The sequence below is a fragment of the Agelaius tricolor genome, unplaced genomic scaffold (assembly GCF_023055355.1).
Source record: "Agelaius tricolor isolate 1412-34295 unplaced genomic scaffold, bAgeTri1.0.p SCAF_9, whole genome shotgun sequence".
Taxonomy (NCBI): Eukaryota; Metazoa; Chordata; class Aves; order Passeriformes; family Icteridae; genus Agelaius; species Agelaius tricolor.
In genome coordinates, this window is record NW_027269269.1 from 23886484 (window position 1) to 23909420 (window position 22937).

Genomic DNA, 22937 nt, shown 5'->3' on the forward strand with positions numbered 1-22937 from the left:
GGAAAAAAAGTTAATGTCTTCTTGCCTTTTACCACTGACCCTTTGATAATGCAAATAGGTAATTCTTAGGAAAGCAGATAGGAATTACGTGTTGCATTTTTGGATGTTTATTTTAGAGAGAAAATGTAGTCAAAGGTGGCAATATTCTCAGTAATAAAGCAATTGCAATAAATACTAATACTAACATGTGAAAGCTGTTGCATTTCCAACTTACTTGTTCTTTGGTTTGTCAACTTCTGTATCTGTATGTTAAAGTGTTCACGATGGTACCTTACCTTTTCCACAGAAAGTTTTTCTAATGGTTTGCTTTTCTCCTGTTTCAGAACAGAGAGCTCCAGATTATGAGAAAATTGGATCATTGTAACATTGTCCGATTGCGTTATTTCTTCTACTCTAGTGGAGAGAAGGTAAGAACAAAAATCAAAGGAATGCATCCTGGTAACTGTCTGGGGTATAACTGGACTGTCTGAATGTATGGAGACAGAATTGTGAAGATATCAGACATTTACTACTGAGCAAACTCTAAAATGGTGCCCAGCAGGTCATAGTGGACCAGATGTTTTTCCGTATAGAAGTGTGTGGTCCATAAGGAGTAGTGTTACACTAAAAATACAGCAAGGCTGCCATAGATTTGCATATGCACTGCCTCTTTCTTAATCTAGTGGATCACAGCTGGGCTTTATGTGTTCTAGCACTACCTTTCTATCTGTGCAGATATATGTGTTTTCTAGGATTCACTGTTAAGCATTTTAGATATAAAGCATTTATGTGACTTTTCCCAGAACCAGTCTTTGTATGCTTCTGCCCCCCTTCCTTGTGCATCTCTTCCAGGTGCAGGCTGAGTTTCAGAGCCTGAGGAAAGAGTAATGTATGATCATGTGATTGTATCAATTGTCAGAATGTTTGTGCTTCAGAAGAAAGAGCGAATAGCTGGATTTAATAACTCTCAAGAAGTAGATACTCACATTTGTTTTCGTTCAGTCCAGGTTTAAAAGTTCCTTGGTTTTTTTGAGAAGGGGTTACAGAGTTTAGTTTTAATGTGAAATTATAAATGTATTCCTTATCTAAGTATGTATCAGCATTTTACAAATCATATGAGAATTCAGGATGAAATGGACTCAAAATGACACCTGATCCAACCTTATCCTTAAAGCAGGATCATCCACGGAGTAAAAGCGAAGTCATTGTGGTCTGTGTGGGAGTTAATGAAAGCTGTGAGGTTGGGAAATGTGCTAGATGACCTTCTGAATTTTCTCTGATCTTTCTATATATCAAATATTTATGTAATTTATAGAAATGCTGCCATTTTTTCATTTTTAAGGCAGATTGCATCCTTAGCTGTCTTCAGATGGTGATACACTTGTCCACAGAGCTATAAAGGGCTGTGTATGAGAGCTGATAGCTACTGGCAGGCTGTTAACTGCAGGTTCATGAAGTGGGTCAGCAGACTGGGAGAGGCAGCCCACCCCTTTCATGGTCTTTGGAGCCAGAAAAGGAGCTGACGTCTCCAGGATAAGTTGCTTTTGTCTTGTGCTGTGCACAGGGGAATAATTGGAGGAGATCTGCTGTTACCTGAGAGGTGTTTTGTGGGGGGACCTGGCCCTGTATCTTGCCTGTGTCTATAGAGAGCCTGCAAAACTACAGCATTCAAGAAGAAATATAATTTAGGGTTTAATTTTTTTAATCAACCTTCCCTTTCCTTCCTCACTCTTGGATGATGCTAACAAGCATTTTCAGCTGTATATGTTTTGTTGGTAGTGCAGTGTTGTTTTTTTAAGCTGTAGTTTGTTCGTAAACAGAAATGCTTCAAGCAGCATGAGTACAAAAAAGAAAATGCTGTGAAGGAGGGCTTGGGTTTGGGATTTTTTGTTGGTGGTTTGCTTGTGATTTTTAAAACACCTTGTAACTTGAGTGAAGTAGAATTTCCTGGACAGATGAGACAGCTGCCTTATCTAATGGCTTTCAAAAACCTCCTGCAAACAGTGGAATGTTAAAACTGCTCAGAACACTGTCCCAGGAGCTTTTGTGTAACAGTAACTTGAGAAAAACTCTTTTGGAAATCTTTAAATGAAATTGAGCTTGAGACTGGATTTTCCATTCTGCTGTTTCAACTCCTCGTGGCTGATTTTTAGCAGCACTTTCTGCTCCTTGGTCTTCATGCCTCTGCTCTGTGCCTTTGAGATCCCCACTGCTACCCTGTTGCAAAATAGGACAAATGGGAAGCAGTCCCTGGAGCCAGCACACACCCAGCAGAACATGAGCAGTGTAATGCTGCAGTTCAGGTTGCAGGGTCTCTTGCAGTTCAATACAAAATGACATATAATTGGCTTGCAAGTATTTCCATGTAGGTGACAGCATGTGAAGATAACTCTGTGATGGCGTGCGTGACTCCTGCCCATTCTTGCAGCTCTCAGGAAACACCTGCAGAAGAAGCTGTAGCAAACACAAGCTGAGTGTTAGCATAGCAGCTTGCCACAGCTTTTCCTCCTTGGACTCTGGGGTATAACAGGCTGCTGTTCTTGCCTTGTAGCAGACTGGTTCTCTGCTAGGAGGGAAGGGGCTGGAGTTTGTTTGGGAAAAGCTCTAGACAGAAGCAGGTTGGTGTTCTCAAGTTGATGTGGGAAGGAAGGAGAACGTTTCTTATCATGCTTTTGTCAGTTTTGGGAAGCAATAGCATCTTTTCCTTCATATTTCCCTCATAATCACACTGTCTGTGGGGTGGAAAACGAGAAAAGTGTAATGTCCCATCTGCTAACCAGGAAGGATGTTTAGGAAGCAGTTGCAGATACAGATGGTATGTCCCCCCACAGGTTTATATAAACTGATTATTGAAGGCAAGTCCAATGGGAAGAGTAATATAAAAATCCAGGAATTGTATAGCAGAAAATGTAGTGATGAGTTGGGCTTGCAATTGTTGACACTCTTTGTGAAGAACTTGATGATCCTCTGCCATTAATCTGTGTTTGTGATAATTAACTCACGTCTAGCAGCAATGGGAAAGTCTCAGAGGTAACTCCTATACTGCTGATCTCATTAATTACATTTTGATACTTAAATACATCAAGCATTCTTTTGCATAAATGTTTTTATGCCACTGTATACTCCATCTGTCCATGTTGCTTGGACTTCTCCCTTCTTCCCTGGTGCTTGACACCAGCATCCCTAAGCCCAGAGACTTCTCTTTCTGGATGGGTTTGGGTTTTTTTTGTTAGCTGGTTTGGTTTTTCTGTTTGTTTTGTGGGGGCTTTTTTTGTTTTTGTTGTTGTTGTTTTTGTTTTGTTGGGTTGAGTTTTTTGTTGTTGTTGGGTTTTTTTGGCGGGGGGGATTTTCAAGAAGCTTAAATCTGACTTAATTTAGATATACTTCAAAGGATTTCTCCATATCTAGTCAGACTGGCACTCTTTGAAATACATGAGCCTAACAATCACTTCAGTTCATTTCAATTGCTAGGTATTTTTAGACACTGAGGAACCTTAGAACTGGCTTCATTCTAGCAAAACGGGAAGTTTCATTCTTGATTGGAAAACTGGAAAAGTATCAAATAGAAAAACAAGTCTAAAAAACACTTGCTGGTACAACCATTCTTTAGCTGTGTCCAAGTTGTAGCTCTACTTTGTAAAAGTAGAGATTTGGAGCTCTCCATTAGCTGTTTCTGCAGGCTGTGTGGAACTGGTTGAAGGGTTTGAGCTCCCTATCTTTTCTTTTTTCTTGTGATGAACTCTCCTTTTTATGTCTCCCATTTGCTTAAACTTCTTTCCTTCTTTTGACAAAAGCCATAAAGCCTTAGCAGCATGAAAAATCATGTATCAAACATGGCTTTGACTGATTTCTTCTCCTTTCTTTTCTGTGACTGAGTGACTCCCTCTTGCCTGAGCATCTTTGAATTTATATTGCCTTTATATAGCAAAGTGTATGTGTGTATATATATATACACATGCACACATAGTTATACCGTTATGTATATATATAGATATAAAAAGTTGTTCTGAGTACTAAGCATTAATTATGTTTGACTAATAATTTCTAGTCTAAAAGAGCTCAGAGAAGGTACATAATTTATATTAAGATGACAGTTGACAGGCTTGGCATTCAAGTTGCTTCTATAAGCTCTTTCCTCCTCCATTCATTCTTTTTGAAAGTTTACAGACATTTGTCAGACCTGTTGGATAACCAGTTTTTTCAAAAGCCACTTCCTTAATGAATTTGTCAGAGTAGATTCTGACTTTTTCTTATTTTGAGGCTGTATGAGATATCTGATAGCAGGGCACTGACTTCCATAGCTGTAATGTGCTTTTCAGTAATCTAAAATGTGTAATTATATCTGGTGGAATGAGCCAGACGGAAAGAAAATACAACCAAATAATGGGTTGAATGGTGTATGAAAGCTTCTTCTTCTGAAAGTAGTCACAAGACTTTTCCATGCTGTATTTCTGTGATTTATAGTTTTCTAGGTAATTCTTAGAGAAAATGAGCAGGATTTTAGGTCTACCCAGCTCCACTGTTTGATAGCTTTGGTATTATGCCTTAGGATAAGATCTTGAACAAGATGCCTGGTTTTTCTGTCAGCTTTCCACTGCACATCAGACAGTATTAGGAAGGCATATATTTCAGGGTTGATTTTTGCTACATTTCCTTAATTTCAGGAACTGCTTTACATTTAGCATGATACAAAAATGTAGGTCTTGATTTACTTTTGTGGGGGGGATGGTCTTGCCACCTGTCCTTTCTAGCCTAATTCTGCTGAGAACCTTTCAAGCCATGTTCCAAGGCAGGGCAAGCATAAATATAGGAAATTATTCCTTCGACTCCTTTGCTAGGAGTATTCCCTGATGTTTTATAGAATGACCTAACTTCTTAAATCAGTGGCTGTCAAGTAAAATTACTCAGCTGTGTAAAACCTGAAATAAGTTCCTAATTCTGCCTTTTTTATCCCTCTCTATTTCTGGTTAGAACTTTGTGGCATTTTGTAACTGTCAGTTTTTCTTGTATGGATACTTTAGAGTGTTGAATAGACTGCTTGATCCATACCTTTGTCCAAAAGAGGATGAAAAGTTACTGAAGTGATTTGTTTCTGCATCAAATCAAAGTAAATACAATTTTTGTTGAGTAATTGCACCTGTGGTTGTGTCCTTTAGTTTTTCCTTCTTAAGGTGGCTTAGTATTCAGAGGAGTCAAAGCAAAAATGGAAGCACAGAGAGATCACAAACAGGCAATATGCTGACACTTTTGGAGGCTGAGCTGGCCCTTCTGCATGCTCTAATTGATGTCAAGTCTTATTTAGCCTTAGCTATAAGGGCATGTAGCCAGAAGTCCATGAAGACTCAGGATGGAAATTTACTCCCATAGACTTAGGCTGAAGTTTAAAATAAACATGCAGGAGATACATGTTGAGCTGCATCTATAAGCTTCTGTGCACGATCTCGTGGGCTTTGGCAGCACTGGATTAAACGGCAATGAAGAAGTTTGGAAGAAGAGGGCAATTGTCTCATTTGCAAGTTAAATCCCTGTCATATCCTTCCCCTTCAGAGAGGCATGAACATCACCATTATTTCTTGCAGGAGTGTTCAGATGAGTCCTCATGTAAGAACCATGCATTCTGTTCCTGTTAAAATGAGAACTATTTGGTTTCTTAATTGAACTTAAAAGAAAAAATAAAAAGAAGTTACTGCATAAAAAGGGCAATTACAAGAGCCTTGAGCCCAATTTTGCTCTGATAGTCTATGTGAATGTTTTGCACCAGCCTAGTAATGTGCTGAAGGGCCATCACTAGAGATGAATTTAGTAACTAGCATTCATCCAGTCCCTGGCAGATCTTGTGTGTTGTCAACAAAGAAGCAATTAATGCCAATTATGAGGAGTTTTGTGATGTTGGTATCTCTGTAATCCTTGCCTGAGGACTGCCAAGCTCATTTCAAAAAGGGCAGCAGTCATCATATAATGATTATCAGTTACTGCTGTTAGGATTCGCAACAGGCTGGGAATTTCCTTCGTTGTAGTTCTGAGCAGTTTCTGGTTTTGAGTGGGTTTTGTTATTAGAAATAGCAGTTTTGTCTGCCTGTGGTAGGGCTTCACAAGAGTGGAGTAGGCAGCAGTGGCTAGATCCTTAGTGTGGGAGGTGCATGCAGTGAAAATAGGAAGCTCAGAGATTTCTCTCTAGGCCAGTGAGCCATCCAGTGCATCTGGTTGGTCGCTCTTCTGTTCTTGAGTCATTCCTCTGCCAGCTCTAGCTCCTGCTCTCATCTTCCCAGTGTTGGATGGTCATTAGGAAGGCAGCTTGTGGTGTTTGTCTTGAGGCAGACATGTAGTTTGAACCATGATTGTGTATTGTCTTGTCTAGCTTTTTGTCATGGATGTATCCTGATTCAGAAATTCATACTCACTCTGGAAGGTAGTGAACAGTCAAGAAAACAGGTGGATCTCCAAAGACTCTGCTTTTTGTTTCATCATAAGGTGTGCAGGACAGTCCAGTGATTCAAACATCATCTGTTCATTTTCATCTTCCAGCAGACCTATGGCAACAGTTTATGGCACAGTGAGTCCCTGTTTGGGAGTTGGGGTTCAAATAGCCCCAGATGACTTATGTCAAAAAGGATAGCTCAGTCCCGCCTTCGAGATGTTGGGCAGATGTTTCCAACTTCATAGAAATTCGCCTTGGAAGTACATGTACAAGCTTAAGGAATTCACAGGGCATAAAATAAACAACAATCATCAGGGATTCCCAAATTATTTTAATGTGTGACCTTTTCCTTCACAGTAGCTGCTCTTTAGAGGGGAAGACAGGTCAGAAAATGTCTTTTTTTTTCTTCTAATAAAGAATGTCTTAGTGCATCACCTAAGAACCTCTACTCTTTCAGTGATCAAAGGTAGATAATATAAACCAGCTGGCTTCAGACAACACCCAAGAAAGTTGTTAAATACTAATTTCTTAAATACTTATTTTATTGGGAGGGTTGACCTCTGGCCTTATGTTGCCATCACAGCTTACCCACTTGGTAGTTCATACCTACCTAACATGACTGTGTTTTGCTGAAGAGCAGTTTGCTAATTTTGGCATGTAGGCATAGGAACAGAACTTCTGGTACAGATCTCAGTTCTCAAACTCAGTCATGAAGAGCGAGGGATTAGAAAAGAAGATACTTTGCCCAATATTTGCAGTAGTATTAGAAAGTATTGGTATCTTTCTGAACACTGAAGTTGAGTCTTAACTGTTCTTACACCCCTGCATTTATCTGTGTGAAACTGCAACTGTATCTCTAGGCTTACACTCCCTTTTCTTTGGTGGCAGCCAAAGCTCTGTTTTGAAATAGATGTGGTTGTAAACTGCAAGTAAAAACAGGCACACGTGGCCACTGGATGTCACCATTCCTTCATACAAATAAGGTCAGCTCGCAAATATTTTGCATTTTCAAATATTTCTTGAGTATCATGTCTACTCAGTAGTTAGAGTAGAAAGGCTGCAAATTTTTGCTTTGTCTTTGAAAGTGTATCCAAAGTCTTTGTATCCTTAATGTACAATGTCAGCCTTCAAGATAAGGAAGGTGGGTCTGTCATGGTGCTTGATAAAGGAGTGTGAAGTGTGTGCTGGTTGTGGCTTTAAGAAAAGTAAAATAACATTTTTCTGAATCTAGGGCAAAAACTGTGACTTTGTGTATTGTCTAAATCTAGATGCCTGCATCAGGATGAAGGGCGTATTTTACCTCATGTTGACACTCCAGTGTTCAAATAATGCACTCTCAAAAAAGGCATAGTCTGCATGAAATGCTGAAAGGCATTTTCTTGCTTTCCAACTCAAAGGTAAATCCCTCAGGTGCTTTCTGACAGAACCCTTGCATTGCTGCATCCTGTCACTAACTGCTTCGTGCAGCACCTACCTCTGAAACATCATCAGTGGGGTGCTGTCATATCCTAAATAAAACATCCTCCTGGATAAACTGATTGGTTTATTTACCTCATACAGCCCTAACACTGAAGGCTTGGGGTCATTTTAATAATGAGAAGTACATTTTGGAGGCATATTACTTAATTTTAGGTGCATTGCTTGTCTGTGTGCATTTAGCTTGAGTAGGCATATGAAGTGACTTTCTTCAGAGTGCAATTCCACATTTATTTCTCCTAATGCAAAGTTAGCTTAAGAAACTCCTGTGTTGTTCATGTCCTCTCAGTTATGCTCATACAGCTGATCAGGTGGAGTCCATCAAAAACAAGCAAAAACCCATCCCAAACCACACCAGAACCACTGTCACACTGTTACTGATTTGCCAGGAGATGAAACTGAAATGAGCATGTTCATCACTTTTCCCAAATGCTGAGCAGTAAATAGGGTCACCCTAAAGAAAGAGCACCCAGAATAGTTTCTTAACCTTTTTACCCTACTACTTGATGTTCAGAGAAGTTTTCCTTAGATTCCACATAGGCCTTGACAGTTCAGGAATACTTCCAATGTCTTATTAGATGCTGACAGATTATCAGAGTAAGAATTTTCATTTTGCTGTTAGTTTGGTGTTTGGCCTATATGACCTCCCTGGCTTCTATCATCATGGTGGTAAATAGGGGAAATAGTTGGACTGTGACTGGCTTAATATTGGTTGCTGCTTTATATGTGTATGTTGAAATGCAGTGTGTCTGATAAATGAAAACAAAAGCTTGTAGGAACCACTTTGGATCAATTTGAGGTTTGTCAAGGTAGGGGATGATCACAGAGAAGCAATATTTTAACTATCACTGCAAGGAACAATCTAGAAAAGTGAATCTTTGAATTCAACAGCCGTTGCTTTATTTTAATTCAATAGCTGTTTCTTTATATTGGCCTCAAGCACAACTGGAGGATGCTTTAAACAGATTACTTCTGTGGACTGAAAGAGACAAGCGTTTTAAAATGGAGTTTGACATCTCCAGCCTTTCCTTCGTCAGTAAGGCAATGTTTTCAATTTTATTCAGTCCTCAGCCACATTGTGTGTAATGCCCATGTACTTTCATCCTGTTTTGTCTCCAATTTCTGGCACAAGAAAAAGAATGAAGTTGCTAAAATGTTTTGGCTCTTGTGTTCTAGTCTTTCTCATGCCTCTTATTATGGTACAGGTTGCATGAGTATTTACTTGCATTAAGTATTTCCCACCAAGGTGAAGCAGTGCTTCTTGAGAGGTGCAGAGCAATTTAATGGCAAAGCACTGATTATTTTGCTATGTCTCGTTTTGGAGCAGTGTTTGTCACCTGAGGATTCATGTGCCAAGTGACAAAAAGCTTCTAGCACTCTATGCTAGTACATGAGCTGCATTGCTGAAGTCAAAATGCTAATGAAATACTTCTGATTCTGGGTTTCAGGATCTGGTGTTCTGCCTTCCTCTTTTTTATTTTGAACTGTACATGGTCATAATCTTAGCAGCAAGCACAGGAGAATAAAAATACACTTGACCTGCAACAGAAGGCTAGTAAGCTCAAGGTCTTTAAGGAGAAGTGAGTTATTTAATGACATCTTGTGTTTGCTTTCTGTATTTCATATGCTGCAGCTTCTCTGGTCTTTTCTGTTCTCTGTAGGTAATTTCAGACATGCTTCTGACAGTCAGGTTACCTTGTTTTGTTCCCAGACCAGCAGTTTTGAAACAGCAGCATGGAAACAAGTCACTTGTGGAATATGTGGTGAGGCTCCCTGTAATGGAAAGATAAGCCTTGATCGTCCCAGTTGATCCTCGAGCAGTTGCCCTCATTTGGCAAGCTCTTTGAGCTAACCCTGTTTCCTACTGCAATACATCTGGGTCACTGGAAAAATATGTGTTTAGGAGGAATGCATGAGGTAGGCAAACCAGGTTACATCATGCTCAGAGCTTGTCAGGCCATGACTGCTTCCTAGCTTGTCCTGAATCTTGTTCAGGGGAATCCAGGTAACTTGGATATTTTCATCCAGTTCATGCTCACTGAGAAGGATCAGGGCTCATGTGAACTCTTTTGTGTATGTTTATCAGACCAGTGCCAGATGACATCAGGAGGATGTCACTCAAAACACTTGAATAGTCTTTAATTCATTATAGCAGTCATTAAGGGAACCTCTGGAGTCAGTTGCGTGTGGTAGGGGTGGAGTATGCCGCTACTTACATGGCCAATGGCATAAGCCTTGCATTTATAGCTGCATATTGGAGTTCTGGGTCCCTCAAGTGGTACATCAAAACTTGATAGTTGATGGGGGGGGGGGGGGGGGGGGGGGGAAGGTGTTCTTGTGCCTTTCTGTTCTGTGTGATACACATTTACACAGGAGCAGCACTACACAAAACCCACGCTGTTTGTTCAGGTACTGCGGATGACATCAAAACTCAAAAGTGAAGCCTTCATCTCTAAAAACGCAAATGCCTCAAGGTTTTTTGTGCTTGTGTCATGATATTGAATTGGTCCCATTTTTAATAGCTTGTAAAATTAGAAATAAAAATGGAGGCGCTGAAAGCAAAGCAAAGATTATATGAACTAGAGAGTAGTTCTGTAGTAGTTCTGTTCTAAAAACTCACTGCTGTGAAGTAGTGTAGACAGGATTTACTGATCATATGTTTTACTGTTTTACATGCGTCCTTTTGTTTGTATTATGAGAGGATTATAAAATCACTATAATTTAATTTTTACTCATTTTTTTCCTCTAATGTCTCATGTAAATCTTTTTGATACATGAAACATGAATATTTGGATCAAAGTCACCAACCTCAGTAGCAGTACTCGGTGAAGTGATTTGTCACCAGTAAGACTTTCCCATCCTCTGAGAGGCAGACATTTAGCATATTCATCAGGTTGTACCTACACTGAAGCAAACAGCATTCATATTCATGTGACTGTTTTCTCTCATGGTTTACAGATTGCCTTACCAGCATAAGCTAACTTTGAATTTTTTAGGACATTTATTTTTGGTATTTTATAACTAAACCTTGAAAGCTCTGACCTAAGAAGAGGCGGTGGATGAATTTTATTGGCTTGAAGTGAGAGTCAGGGAAAGAAGAACTTGCCTTGCTGCAGGAAAAGTGCTAAAATACAAGTGGTTTTGGTTGGTTTTTTTTTTTCCTTGCATATATTTGCACGTCTGTGGAGTTCCAGAGCTGTCTGGTATTTCCTCTGCACTGCTGGTAGTTGTGCCTTCTCATCTATTTCAAAAATTTTCTTCTCCCCAGATTGGTGCCCAGAAGCCTTCCCATTATTGTTCCCAGTTCCTGGGATGGCACTGGGAGAAGCACCAGCATAGGCAGGGTCTTGGAGGCTGCTCCTTGTCTATGTTTGGGAAGTATGATAAGACCAGATAGATACAAGTTGGTGGGCCATTGTCATTTGCTTGGTGCTGTGCTATTGCCACTGTCATTTAAGCAATGATATTAAGAAAAGAGCTTTTTTTGTAGGGAAGAACAACATAGGCAGGGCCATGCAAGGTGACTTGGTCTAATAGGAGGTATTGATAAGAGCTATTAAAATGTCCTGAAAATCCTAGCCTTTATTGTCAAATAAGGGTGAGCAGAGTTCTTGAATTCTGAGCCTTTAAAAACACACAAAGCCAGCAGTTCTCTGCATATGTATTCAATGTGTGTATTTCTCTGTGTGTTAGCATGTACCAGACTGCTGCTCTTTGCTGTGGCAGGACAGCAGAGCCCTGTGAGAGAAGCACACCTCACTCTGTGCTTGGAGTGGTGGGTCAAGTCACAGTAGAGTAGTATTAAATTGCTGTAGCTAGATGAGGTTTAGGTTCAGGTGTTAAGATATAGATAGCCAGTGGATCTTCTGACAAGGGCCTCCAGTTGAAGACCTGGGAGCTCTGTGCTGTTTCCGTCTGTATAAATTCTCCATGTATTATCTTTCTCTATAGAAAGTTCTAGGTGATAAAATAACAGGCACAGGAGAGATTACTTCTACTTACTTCACTAGCTCTCAAAATAATTTTTTATGCTGAATTAATTGATTTTACCCACTCCCCAACATTAGATGTATTCACAATTCTGGTAGGTTTTGCACTGAAGGCTGCATTAAAATATCAGAAGTCTCTTTAAGACCTGTTTCACTGCTGAAAATTCTCAGTTTTGCAGTTAGGCACTATATGATTATAGTACTTTGACATTTAAGTCCTCTTTGTTCCTTCTTTCCTTTGCTAATGTATAATAAGGTACTTTATTCTGTAACAAAGGCTACTTTTGTTGTTTCTCTGTGTTATGTTCACATGAACTTCTAACTTAATCCTAGATATTAAAAATTATACTTGAGACTTTGGTTTTGGCTTGTTCTCTTTTGTATGAATATGTTCATATGTTTAAGTTGGAAATAACTGGGACATAGAAATACCTGCAAACAGAATGGTTACAAATTTTAACACTGGCTTACTGTATACAAATGGTTAATATGTATTAATCTCTTAGTAGCTGGGAATTCAGTAAGATCAAAGTAACATTTCTAAAAGATGAAGGTTGTTTGAACTTTTTTGATGTGTTGTTGTTGGGGGCTGAGTTTTGAGCTTTTAAATTTGCACTTCTTGGGTTTTGGCAGGTAAGGGACTAATGAGTTAATAGGCTGTTTTAACTAATTATGCAGATGTTACCTTGAAATACTCTCCTAATGAAAATATTGACTGGGCAGAACAATTATATCCTTGTCTCCATTTATAATCAGAAAATATCTTACATAGGAGACCAGAACAATTAACATGACCTTAAACATAAGTTTGACAAAAGTATGAATGCACAAGTGCAAAGCCTAAATAGTTCCATGGTAAAGATGAGACTTAAAATGTCCACAGCTTTCTCATCTTTTAGGTTTCTCTGAACACTTTGATTATACTTCATGCCTCAAATCTAGTGCTGATTTGTTTTTCTTCTTTATTCTCTTTCAGAAAGATGAGGTGTACCTCAACTTGGTGCTGGACTATGTTCCTGAAACAGTATACAGAGTTGCCAGACATTATAGTCGGGCCAAACAGACACTCCCTATGATTTATGTCAAGGTAGGTAACTTACAGATGTGGTTAGGTGAAGCAAGATAGTACAGAAATACGCTATGGATACTCTTTTCTGACATAATAGTAAATTTTCAGAAATTTCTAGAAGCAAATAGATCTTGAGGCAAGGAAAAAATTTAGAATTACTTGTTGTTATTGTGAAGGAAGAATAGAGGGTTGAGACTTAAACACTCCCAATTTCTGACCTTACAGAAATCTTGGAATGGGTTGGGGATACCGAGTGTGGGGGGAGTGTTTTGTTTTTGATGCAGCTTGGATGGAGACTGAGACCAGCCAGATTAGCAGCTTTCAGTTTCCTGAGATGGTGAAGACATAAGAGGACAAAGGTCAGGAACTGAAAGAGGATGTCAGGAGGATGTTCTCTAATCTGGTATCTTCCCCTTTTCCTGGCATATGAGTAAGAGTTCATGTGCTTTTGTTGTGGTCATGAAAGGCACATTTTTCTTTCTGCTTGAAGCTCATTGGCTTATGTCTTCAAAAGGGGTAAGGTGCTTGTATGCAGTTGTAGTTTCAAAACCTTATTCAAGTTGTATACATCTTTTACACAGGAGTTAAAGTAAATAAAATTTCTCATTTGCTGTCCAACATGGGACCCACCTGGGGCCTCATAGTTCTGTTTCCTATATTGTGGTGAGCACAATCCACACATTAGTGAATGATGATGTTTTCACATGGCATTAACTTGTTAACATGGCACACAGATAATATTTAATGGAAATTACCAACAAAATTTCCTGATGCATATTGACTTCTCCAGACACCTCCTTAAATGTATAATGCTTAATGTAAGGGCTGGCTTAAGAAAAAAATTCAATTTGGTTGAAAGAAGATGAGAGTTTCGAAGGTGAAAGCTACAAACAGTAATTATTTCAATAATGAAGTTTTGTGCCATAACTACATGCATAAATTGCAAATGGCATGTCTCTGCAATAGGCATTACTTTTACCTGATTTTTAAGAAAGCACAGAAATTTATCATCCAGCAGACTTCAAGGTCACTCCCTTTGGTCTGTTGGTGGAACATCATGTCTTCAGGTTATATGCTCCTCAAAATCTGTAGGCTTGGCTTTTGATAACTTGTTTATATATCTTTTGTTAGTGTTCTTGCCCTAATTGTTCTCGTTGTGGGAACTTGAGAAAATTGTTCTTCCTTACACTTTCAGAGAAAAATCTGCTTCAACTCTTTCATCTTGCAGGATGCCTGAGACTTCCTGTTCCAGGTAGTCTGGAAAGCTATTCTTATTTTTCTGGCAAGGCTTTTATATAATCCTGTATATAAAAAGATCATGTTGCCTTAATGTCATTAAAGATTTTGCAATTTTTCAGGCATCTTGGCTACACAAAGGTCAGATCATACCTATTTGTTCACTTCTGATGGATAACTGTGCAGGCAGAGAGCTGCTTTTCCCTGAATAACAAAGAAACTTAAAGCTGCACAGAAGCTGCTCTAGTAATCTTCTGGTTAATCTTTATTTGTAATTTCTAACCTGCTGTAAGGAGTCCTTGGAAATTTTGGGTTTGCTTTGTGGAGATGAAAGGCATACTTTATAAATCCCACATGTGTTAACTTGACCCCTCAAGTTAGATCAGTCTTTTGCATTATTTTGCAATACCCTTGCACAATACATACTTGAGGGACTAGAACAGGCAATTCGGAAAAAATGTTTGTTTGCTTTTCTTTGTGCAGAGTTGTGGTTTTCAGAAACAAGTATGAAAACCAGAGGCCTAGAGCCAAAATTCAAGCAATTCTCTTCCCTCTCCTACTTTCCTGCCAAATAAACAACAAAAAACAAGGGGGAGAGAAAGTGTGACGACAAAGATAATGGTGAAAGAGTGGCAAACATGACCTGATATCAATATCAAGTTAATTGCACCTGGTTATATAGACTATTAAAGGTGAACTGTGGAAAAATGTGCTTGTGAAAGAAAAGTGTGGAGTTGCATCCCTGGTATAGTGTCCTGCCTGTAGCTTGATTTTTGTTTGTGGGGACACAACAAAAATAAAAAATAATCTGGCAGCCTTTTGTCAACCTTAAAACAGGGCTTTCTATGCCTTTATGACTGTATATGCTATACATCCTTAATTGTATCCAGCAGCTTTTCATTATCCATAGCAAAAAGTGTGTATCTCCAGAAGCTGGACATCCTCCCCCTGCCCTGTAAGCTTCCTGTGAAGTTCTTGGCTTCGTAATACCTCCCCTTGCTGTGTTCTTCCTTGCTAAGGGGTTAGCCAGCCCTGGAAAGTGAGCAGAGAAAACTCTCCCTCAGCATACTAGTTTGCTGTGCCTTGCATAAACTTATTTTGAACAGTTGGTTTTATTTGCCTTCTGTTTTTGTCCAGAGATTTGAAATTAAAATGACTCTGTCCCCTCAGCAAGAAACACTGAGAGATTCACTTCAGTGACAGGCTGAGACACTACCCTTGTCTTTGGGCAATATTTAATATAGCTTCACTAACTAAAGGGTTTTCTTTTGGATTTTGTGGGGTGGTTTTTTTGGTTGTTTGTTTGTTTGGGGTTTTTTTTAATAACCTGGAATACTTCACTGCTGTGAAGTGGCCTATTTGTAGAGCATACTGAAACTTTTTTTGGTATGCTTTTTATGATTGCCATTATTTACAAATGTTGGAAAACTGGCACAATTATTTCTTTGGAATTATGCTAATTATGCTATCTCAAAGGACACATAAAAAGATGTGAAACACATGTGTGTGTATGCAGCAAAGGGCGTGTGGGGAATGTATTCAAATACCTTGCCCACCTTCATAACCCTAGTAGGCATTCAGTATGGTCTTTTTCTCAGTGATTTTGTTTTTCTTCTAATAAGGGTTTGTGCTAAACTGACTGTTAACCCTGATTTGACTGGTATTTCTGTGTTCCAGTTGTACATGTATCAGCTGTTCCGGAGTTTAGCCTATATCCATTCCTTTGGGATCTGCCACCGGGATATAAAACCACAGAACCTCTTGCTGGACCCTGATACAGCTGTTCTAAAACTCTGTGACTTTGGAAGGTAAGCACATTTGTGGTCTGAAACCTGGTGAAGAGATCTTCCTTGATGCAACTTTGCCAAGAAATTCTCAGTGTCCCTTAGAAGGTTTTTATTTGTAGCTTAAAAGAGGAATTACTGCTATTCTATTTTCCCCCCAAAGTGAGTTCAAAGGAGTGGCAGGGAAGAGCTGGAAAAGGATATTAAGAGGGAGGGAATTAAACTTCACACCTCTTATTTTTGCAGGTATTAGAAAAATGAAATAAATACACCATGACATGGGGAAAATACTACAGCATGGAAAACCAGAACCAGTTATTGCAGTGAAGTGTGTTTGGGCAAGAGAGGACAGGTGTGGTGGCATTGTAACTTAAAAAGGATGATGTTACACTAGTCAGTCTACTTGCACTTACAACAATTCACTTAATGTTGCAAATACCATAGAGGCTCAAAATCAAAAGCAGCACTTCATTTGAAGCTCTTGGATAGTGGACATCTATGTTCTGGTTTCCTAAGGCACATTGATTTCTAATATCCACTCAGAATCACCTTTAGAGTCCAGCCCCTAAGAACCAATACAGAAATTCTAGCAATCTGCAGTGAGACAAGACGTAGATTTCTCTCTGAGAAAGTTCAGTCTTTAGATTGTGCTGTAACTTTGCAGACTAAAATAGTTGGGGTATATGTGTGAGAGGTCACAGAGGCTGCTGTTGCTAAATTTGCTTGCCCATAGTGAGTGGGAATGTCAGATGGGGGTTATTCAGGCAGGGCATCGTCGTGGCTGGTGCCTTGGGATCTCCTCAGCTCTACATCACCAGCATTGGGACAAAGTAGGAATCATGCTGAAGCTCAACACTGACAGCGCATCAAGGGAGTACTTACTATTTTTTATCAGTGGGAATTTGTTAAATGTAGTTTCTATATAGAAAACTGAAAACTGAGACACTTTAAAATGGGTGGTGGAAGTTCTTCACTGCAGGCTGAGAGGAGTGTCTGGAGAGCTGAACACTGGATTTGACTGGCTTGCAGTCAATTTTTTTCACTTTAGTTACTATTTGGTGCTGTTTCGGTGAATGTCATATTTCCAAAAGGGCAGTAAGGGAAGTTTTGTCTTCCAGCTCCTTTTTGTCTTGCACTTGTTAATTAAGAAAGAAGTGTAATATGCCCATAGACTCATGTTCCTTAAGCAATGTGGTCTTGTGGCCCATTCTTTTCTTGGATTCTTTCAAAAAGAAGTATTGAGGCAATACTGTAGGTTAGCCCCTCTATGGCTGATCGATTACAGTATAAGAGAAACCTTCATGTTAATTGTGGACCATTGACATGTGAATACAATGGCAAAGGCTTTTTGTTTCTTTGTCACTTCATACCAAGCTCCCTTAAGTAGCAAAGGAGCAGAATATTGTGATGGAAATTAAAAACCAACTGAACAAAAAAGCAAACTAACAAACAAAAACCCCAAACAGACAAAAATACCCCACTCAGTCCTTGTGAATATCCAGAGCTTTTAAACCTTAAATGGTGGCTACATTTGAACTGTTTTCTGTCCTCTTTTCCACTGTAAACAAGCCTTTGTATTTGTCAAATGACAACTGGCAGCCTGTTTTTCACCTAGATTGTACTCAGAATTTCCTTTGCTGAGCCCAGTACAAGGAGATGCTTGATGGATTGGACTGATTTCACAGTGAATCAAGGAGTCAGTTTGAATCAGCTTAAAAGAATATTGTACTTCAATATTTGGGAATGGGGAGTGGGTGAAGAGTGCCAAAGCTTCGTGTTGGTGTGCACAGCAATGTTGAAGTGTTCATGACTGAAATACTGTTGTTTTCTTTCCAGTGCAAAGCAGCTGGTTCGTGGAGAACCCAACGTGTCGTACATCTGCTCTCGGTACTACAGGGCACCAGAGTTGATCTTTGGGGCCACCGATTATACCTCCAGTATAGGTATGTGTGTGCATTTCATTGACATCTGTACCAGCTTGCCTCGGTTTTTATCCTCTACTGTAGTGTAACGGTTTCCAGAGATCTCAAATGTAATCCCCAGGGGCTGAATTTGGTTGTAAATTGTTAGGTACCACTTTTTAAAGAAATACAAGTGTTTTGTAGATGGCTGCTGTGCTTTCTACACCTTTTGAGATTTCAGCATTATTTACACTAGGAAAGGGGCTTTTACAATGTAGAGGGGGAAAATCTGATTACAAGTGGAAAAAAATTCCATGTAATGTTGCCATTTAGTTTAAAAGTAAGTATGAGATCTCAAGCTAGAAAAGCATTTTTAGTAACTTGAAATAACTATAAAGAATGTCTGCAGAAAAACAGCTACTGTTTCTGATGTGCTGTAAAGACATAAATCTGTAATTTATTTACTTGGCTTTTTTAGTAAAGAGTTTATAGGGGGAGGTGTGACCTAATGATTGAATTAAATTCTCTTTACAACTTTAATATATTGTGTACAGCAGTCCTTCTAATTCAGCTAATTCTGCTAGCTCTTACTGTCCTTTAGTCATTAATTTTGAACACAAAGAACTCTTTCTATATACCTGTCACATGGCTGTGTCATGGAGATACTAGGGAAGCTGGAGGTTTCATGGAGATCAGGAACAGCCAAGTTTTCTTACAGTAGATAACCAAAAATGAACAGCAAAATGAAAAATGTTGGAAATGAACAACAGTGTGTTGGCTGGTTGTTGGTAACTACTTCAGATTTTCAGTCAAGATACTGCCCTGGGCTCCTTCTGAGTTCTAGTGCAAAAGAGAACAATTGGCTCTCCGCACAATATTGGGGAACCTTTTACTCTGCTTATGGACTTGAGTCATTTAGGCAAGGTTTAATGTTTTCCAAAGGATTTTGAGATCATGATCAACTCTTGGTAGACTGTGTTTATAACCAGTATATTTAAACTCACTATGTTTGAACTAGAGTGAAACTCAGTGGCTGGCTGACTTGTTTTAACTCTGCAGCTCCTAAAGAGGAACAAAAAACCCCACCTCAGCATGTTCCTGAAGACTTCCCTGCTCTCATAAATTTTTTTCCCATTATTTACTATTCAGTATGTATTGTAGCAACTCTTGCATATATTCCTAGTAGGAAAAAGAAGCAGAACCAAGAGTAGTCTGGGGAAAGTATGGCACAATAAAGATAGAAGGGCAGAACTTACTGTTGGCTGCTGCCAGAAGTGGCAGCCCCACCCCTGCACTTGTCCCTGGATACCCTGGCTCTCACAGTTTACTCTTTAATTTGCTGATTCAGCATCAACTGACAAGAAATTTTGGCAGGTTAACTTCCTGCTGTGTGAGTGACTGAGTGCAATCAGCAGTATTGTGCAGTCCAGTAAGCAGCAAAGCCTAGGTAAAAGCAAAGTGTTGTGAGCTCATGAGTGAGGGAAAGGTGGCTGATCCCATTTGACATCTTTTTGCCAGCTGAGAGCTAATAGATTGGCTCAGCTGCATTATCAGAGTGCACTGAGACCTCTTGTTTCAGAGGATAGCTGCATAAAATGTGTATTTTATGTGTCAGCAGGAGAAGCTGCTTTTCAGATAAGCCTGTGAAGTGTCTCTTGCTCCAGCTGCAGACCCTTGTTCAAATTGTGCTTTCCATTTTTGTTGTTTTACCTGCTGGTCTCTAAAATGGTTCTAATAAAAATTCCATTCTGAAGTGCAATTTTTCATTTGCCTTCAAAAATATCTTGAATTTCAGTCATTGTTCTGACTGTCTTGTGCCAAAAACCTCACCTGTCCCTCCAAGTCCTTTCTTTGAAATTTGCACTGAATTGCTTGAAAATTAAGTTAATACTCCTTCACTCCTTCCTGTCCTATCCACCTTCCTCTTCTTTCTTAGCAGTCTTTGGATTTGGGAGATGAGCAGGAATAAAATGCTTTTACAAGCTCTACAGTTTCCCAGTGTTCTGCAGTATGCTAATTTCTAAGGGTTAAGAAATTCTAAAGGTTAATTTTGTGGTGCTGCTGTTTGTACATATCCCTTAGTTCTTGCTGGTAGGCAGCAATGGTGCATAGTGAGAACTCTTCCTTATTTCACATGGGATTGTTCATCCAAGCTCATCCAGCTTGTTGGAAAACCAATCAACAAGCATATAGGGATTTATTAAAAGAAGGAAAAGACTATGTAATTATTAGTGCTTTATCCATAGCTCAGAGTGTAGGGAACTGTGAAATGCTTCAGTATTGTAATGCTGCCTTTTAAACTTATATGTTGGCATGCTTGGTTTTTTTAGTTCTTGTTTTTCTTGTGAGTTGTTAGCATAACAACCTTTTCCTACTATAGTCTTTATCACTCTGTAAGAATGACTTGGGTGTGTGGTAACAAAAAGTGAGCTTTACATGTAAGGCAGGGATCTTTATTCTCCCAGTTAAATATCCTCTAGTAAAACTGTGGTAAAAGTTAAATCAATGAAGAATACAAAGCCAAAAAGTGTTCTAAGTAGAAATTTTCCTACATTATCTGCAAGGCTTCCAACTGTTTTTTGTGAGAGTTTTTGTTGTTTGTTAATGTTACTGCAGGGCTTATGATTATAATGCGCTGCAACAGGATAATGACTGGAAGGATTTCTGAGCAAGAAGTCCTTTTTAAGACTAGGCAGTGGCACTGGTGGCCCAGTACTTGACTGCACAGCCAGCTGCATTATGGCAATGTCAGTTGTTAGTCATCTTGTTTAGCATTGTAACCAGGAGTTGCATTAGGCTGTCTGGCTTCATCCAGGTTGTCTTTAAGCACATGAATTTGTCCTCATGACATTACTTGCTCTTCAGTGTAGCAGTTCATTCCAGGATGTGTCTCTTCATCCTGGATGTCACAACAAACTGTGAACTGGTATTTAACTTCTAGGATCTTGATTGTTTCATTGAAGTGCATGACTTCAATTCTAACCCAAGAGGTCCCTTTAAAAAATAATTGAGCCAGGGATGTGATGTTTGTCACACTTCTGTAAAGTACCACATTAGTGCTGCATTTAAATACATACCGTAGTAAGAGCAGCATCAAATCACATTTACTGCAGTTAGTGTCTTCAGCAGACCTGGGACTCTATTTTTAAAATAACGACCTGGGAAATGACCTATTAGAGTTCTTAAATAGTCACTGTTGCCAAATAGCTGCAAGTCCCTACCCATAATAGCTGTTATGTGACTGCATTAGAACTTTACAGGATTTTTCAGTCGTCAGGCACAAGTATTCATGTCAATTGGGTGCCTTCATAGCTTGTACAGATTGGGCCTTTGTGCACCTTTGGCTATGAATTCTGCAAGTGTGTGTGTGTGTGTTTGTCTCTAAAGCTTGCTGGGAATGGACATAGTTTATTTCCTGCAGCTGATTTGCAGGAGTTTGTTGTTGGTTGTTTGGGGTTTTTTGAGGGGGGGGGGAAGAGAGGGAAGTGGGGGGCTGGTTTGTTGGTTTTTTCCAAACCAAGCCCTTCAGCTGTGCCTTGACAGCGTTTTGGCTGAGGTTTCTTCTTTGCCAATCTGTGTGTGTTATAGCATCCCAGAGTATGTTGATGGCATGGTTCTGGCTGTGCTGGTCATATGGGTGATGCTGCTGCTGAAAAACCCTGGAATGGGTGCCCATGTTCCCCTGCAGTGTCCTGGGACAGGCACTGGAGTAGGGCTGGATGCAGGTGTTTCTGTGGCCTCAAGCTCCTTTTGTATGGAAAGAAGCTGAGCTTTGCCTCCATCTCATGTGGTTTTTCCCTAGGTGAGGTGACAGGGCAGGGGAGGACTCAGCAGATCCTGGTGGTGCTTCTGCACGAGGGACTGCTGCTCTCAGTGCTTTTGTTCCACCACTGCACTGGCAGGAGTTGGGACTGTTCCAGAGGGAACATTTATAGCCACTGTCAGGGAAAGATTGATCTGCATGACCATTGCTGGCTTCTCTTGGGGTGTCTGAAAATAAGTATCATCAAGTTGTTCATTCACGTTCCTAGCAAGCATGTGTTTCACCTCAGCAGTCTGGAGCAGAAGCTCCTTCTGCAGGTATGTGTAGTTGGCCTGTCTCAGAGTTTCTTGAGGAAGAACCACCACAAGGTGTGTCCCTGAACAGTTGCCAAACAGTCAGAAGGATTTGCTTCTTTCTCAGATGGCAGCTTCCAGTGCTGAAAGTAAACAGGTGTGTTAATTTACTGAACTACTCTGCCACCTGTCATTGTAGTTTCATCTCTTCATTGCAAGAGAATAGAGATACCTGTGTTTAGTTTTTGTTCCAAATACTGAAAAAAGCATGTCTTTCAAGCATTTTCATGTTTCAGCCTTACTCCTTCTCGTCAGTCCATGGATCTGTGGTGGCTTGATGTACAAAACTTCTACCAACATACCACACCTGCCTGTAATCCTGAATTTTGCTCTTGTTCTGACATCCCAAATATTGTTTCAAACAAGCAGCAGTGAAAAGCACTTCGGGTCTGGCATTTGGCAACTAGAAGCTGTTGATTTTATGACTTCCCAGGGCTGCTTTACTGACTTTTGGTTTGTTTCCACAGTTTCCAGAGCAGCAGCTTTGAGTCACCTCCAAGATGGAGGATGTCTATCAAGATGAAGGAATAGTGAGGCAGAGATGAATAGATGAGGGTAATAAAAAAGTAGGAAGGTAAATACGCCCCATAAAGCGTCAGATAAATGGAAGTTCTTAATTTGTACTAAGTGGATAAGAGAAACTGTCTTTTTTCCCCCCCTTCCTCCTCCATGTCCTCCAAATAACGAGTAAGAGGAGCTAGAGTGTAATTCAATGAATGGTGCTTCTGCTGTGAAGAAGAGGGCCAGCTTTTCAGCTTGGAAAGGCAGAGTTTAAAATCAGAAAAAGTGAAATTTGTGGACAGGGTGTTAATTTCCAACTCAAAATGGCTATTGCACGCTTACAGAATTAAAGCTAAGGAGTGTATTTTGCACTGTTTCTCCTAAATGCCTCTTCCTGATTTAAAGATAAATACTTGTTTTCTTGCCTTCTGTAATGCTAGAATGCATTCAAAAGCAAGGGCATTATGA

At 39.7% G+C, this 22937-nt stretch overlaps 1 protein-coding gene across 2 annotated transcripts in view; it reads left to right on the forward strand.

Annotated features, from left to right (window-relative positions):
* Positions 1 to 22937, forward strand: part of GSK3B (glycogen synthase kinase 3 beta) — a 150128-nt gene that overhangs the window by 80663 nt on the left and 46528 nt on the right. For both annotated transcript variants that reach the window (XM_071433279.1, XM_071433280.1), the window contains exons 3-6: positions 324 to 407; positions 12839 to 12949; positions 15845 to 15975; positions 17788 to 17894. In XM_071433279.1, the coding sequence (XP_071289380.1) occupies positions 324 to 407; positions 12839 to 12949; positions 15845 to 15975; positions 17788 to 17894 (433 nt within the window). The remainder of the gene's footprint in view (positions 1 to 323; positions 408 to 12838; positions 12950 to 15844; positions 15976 to 17787; positions 17895 to 22937) is intronic.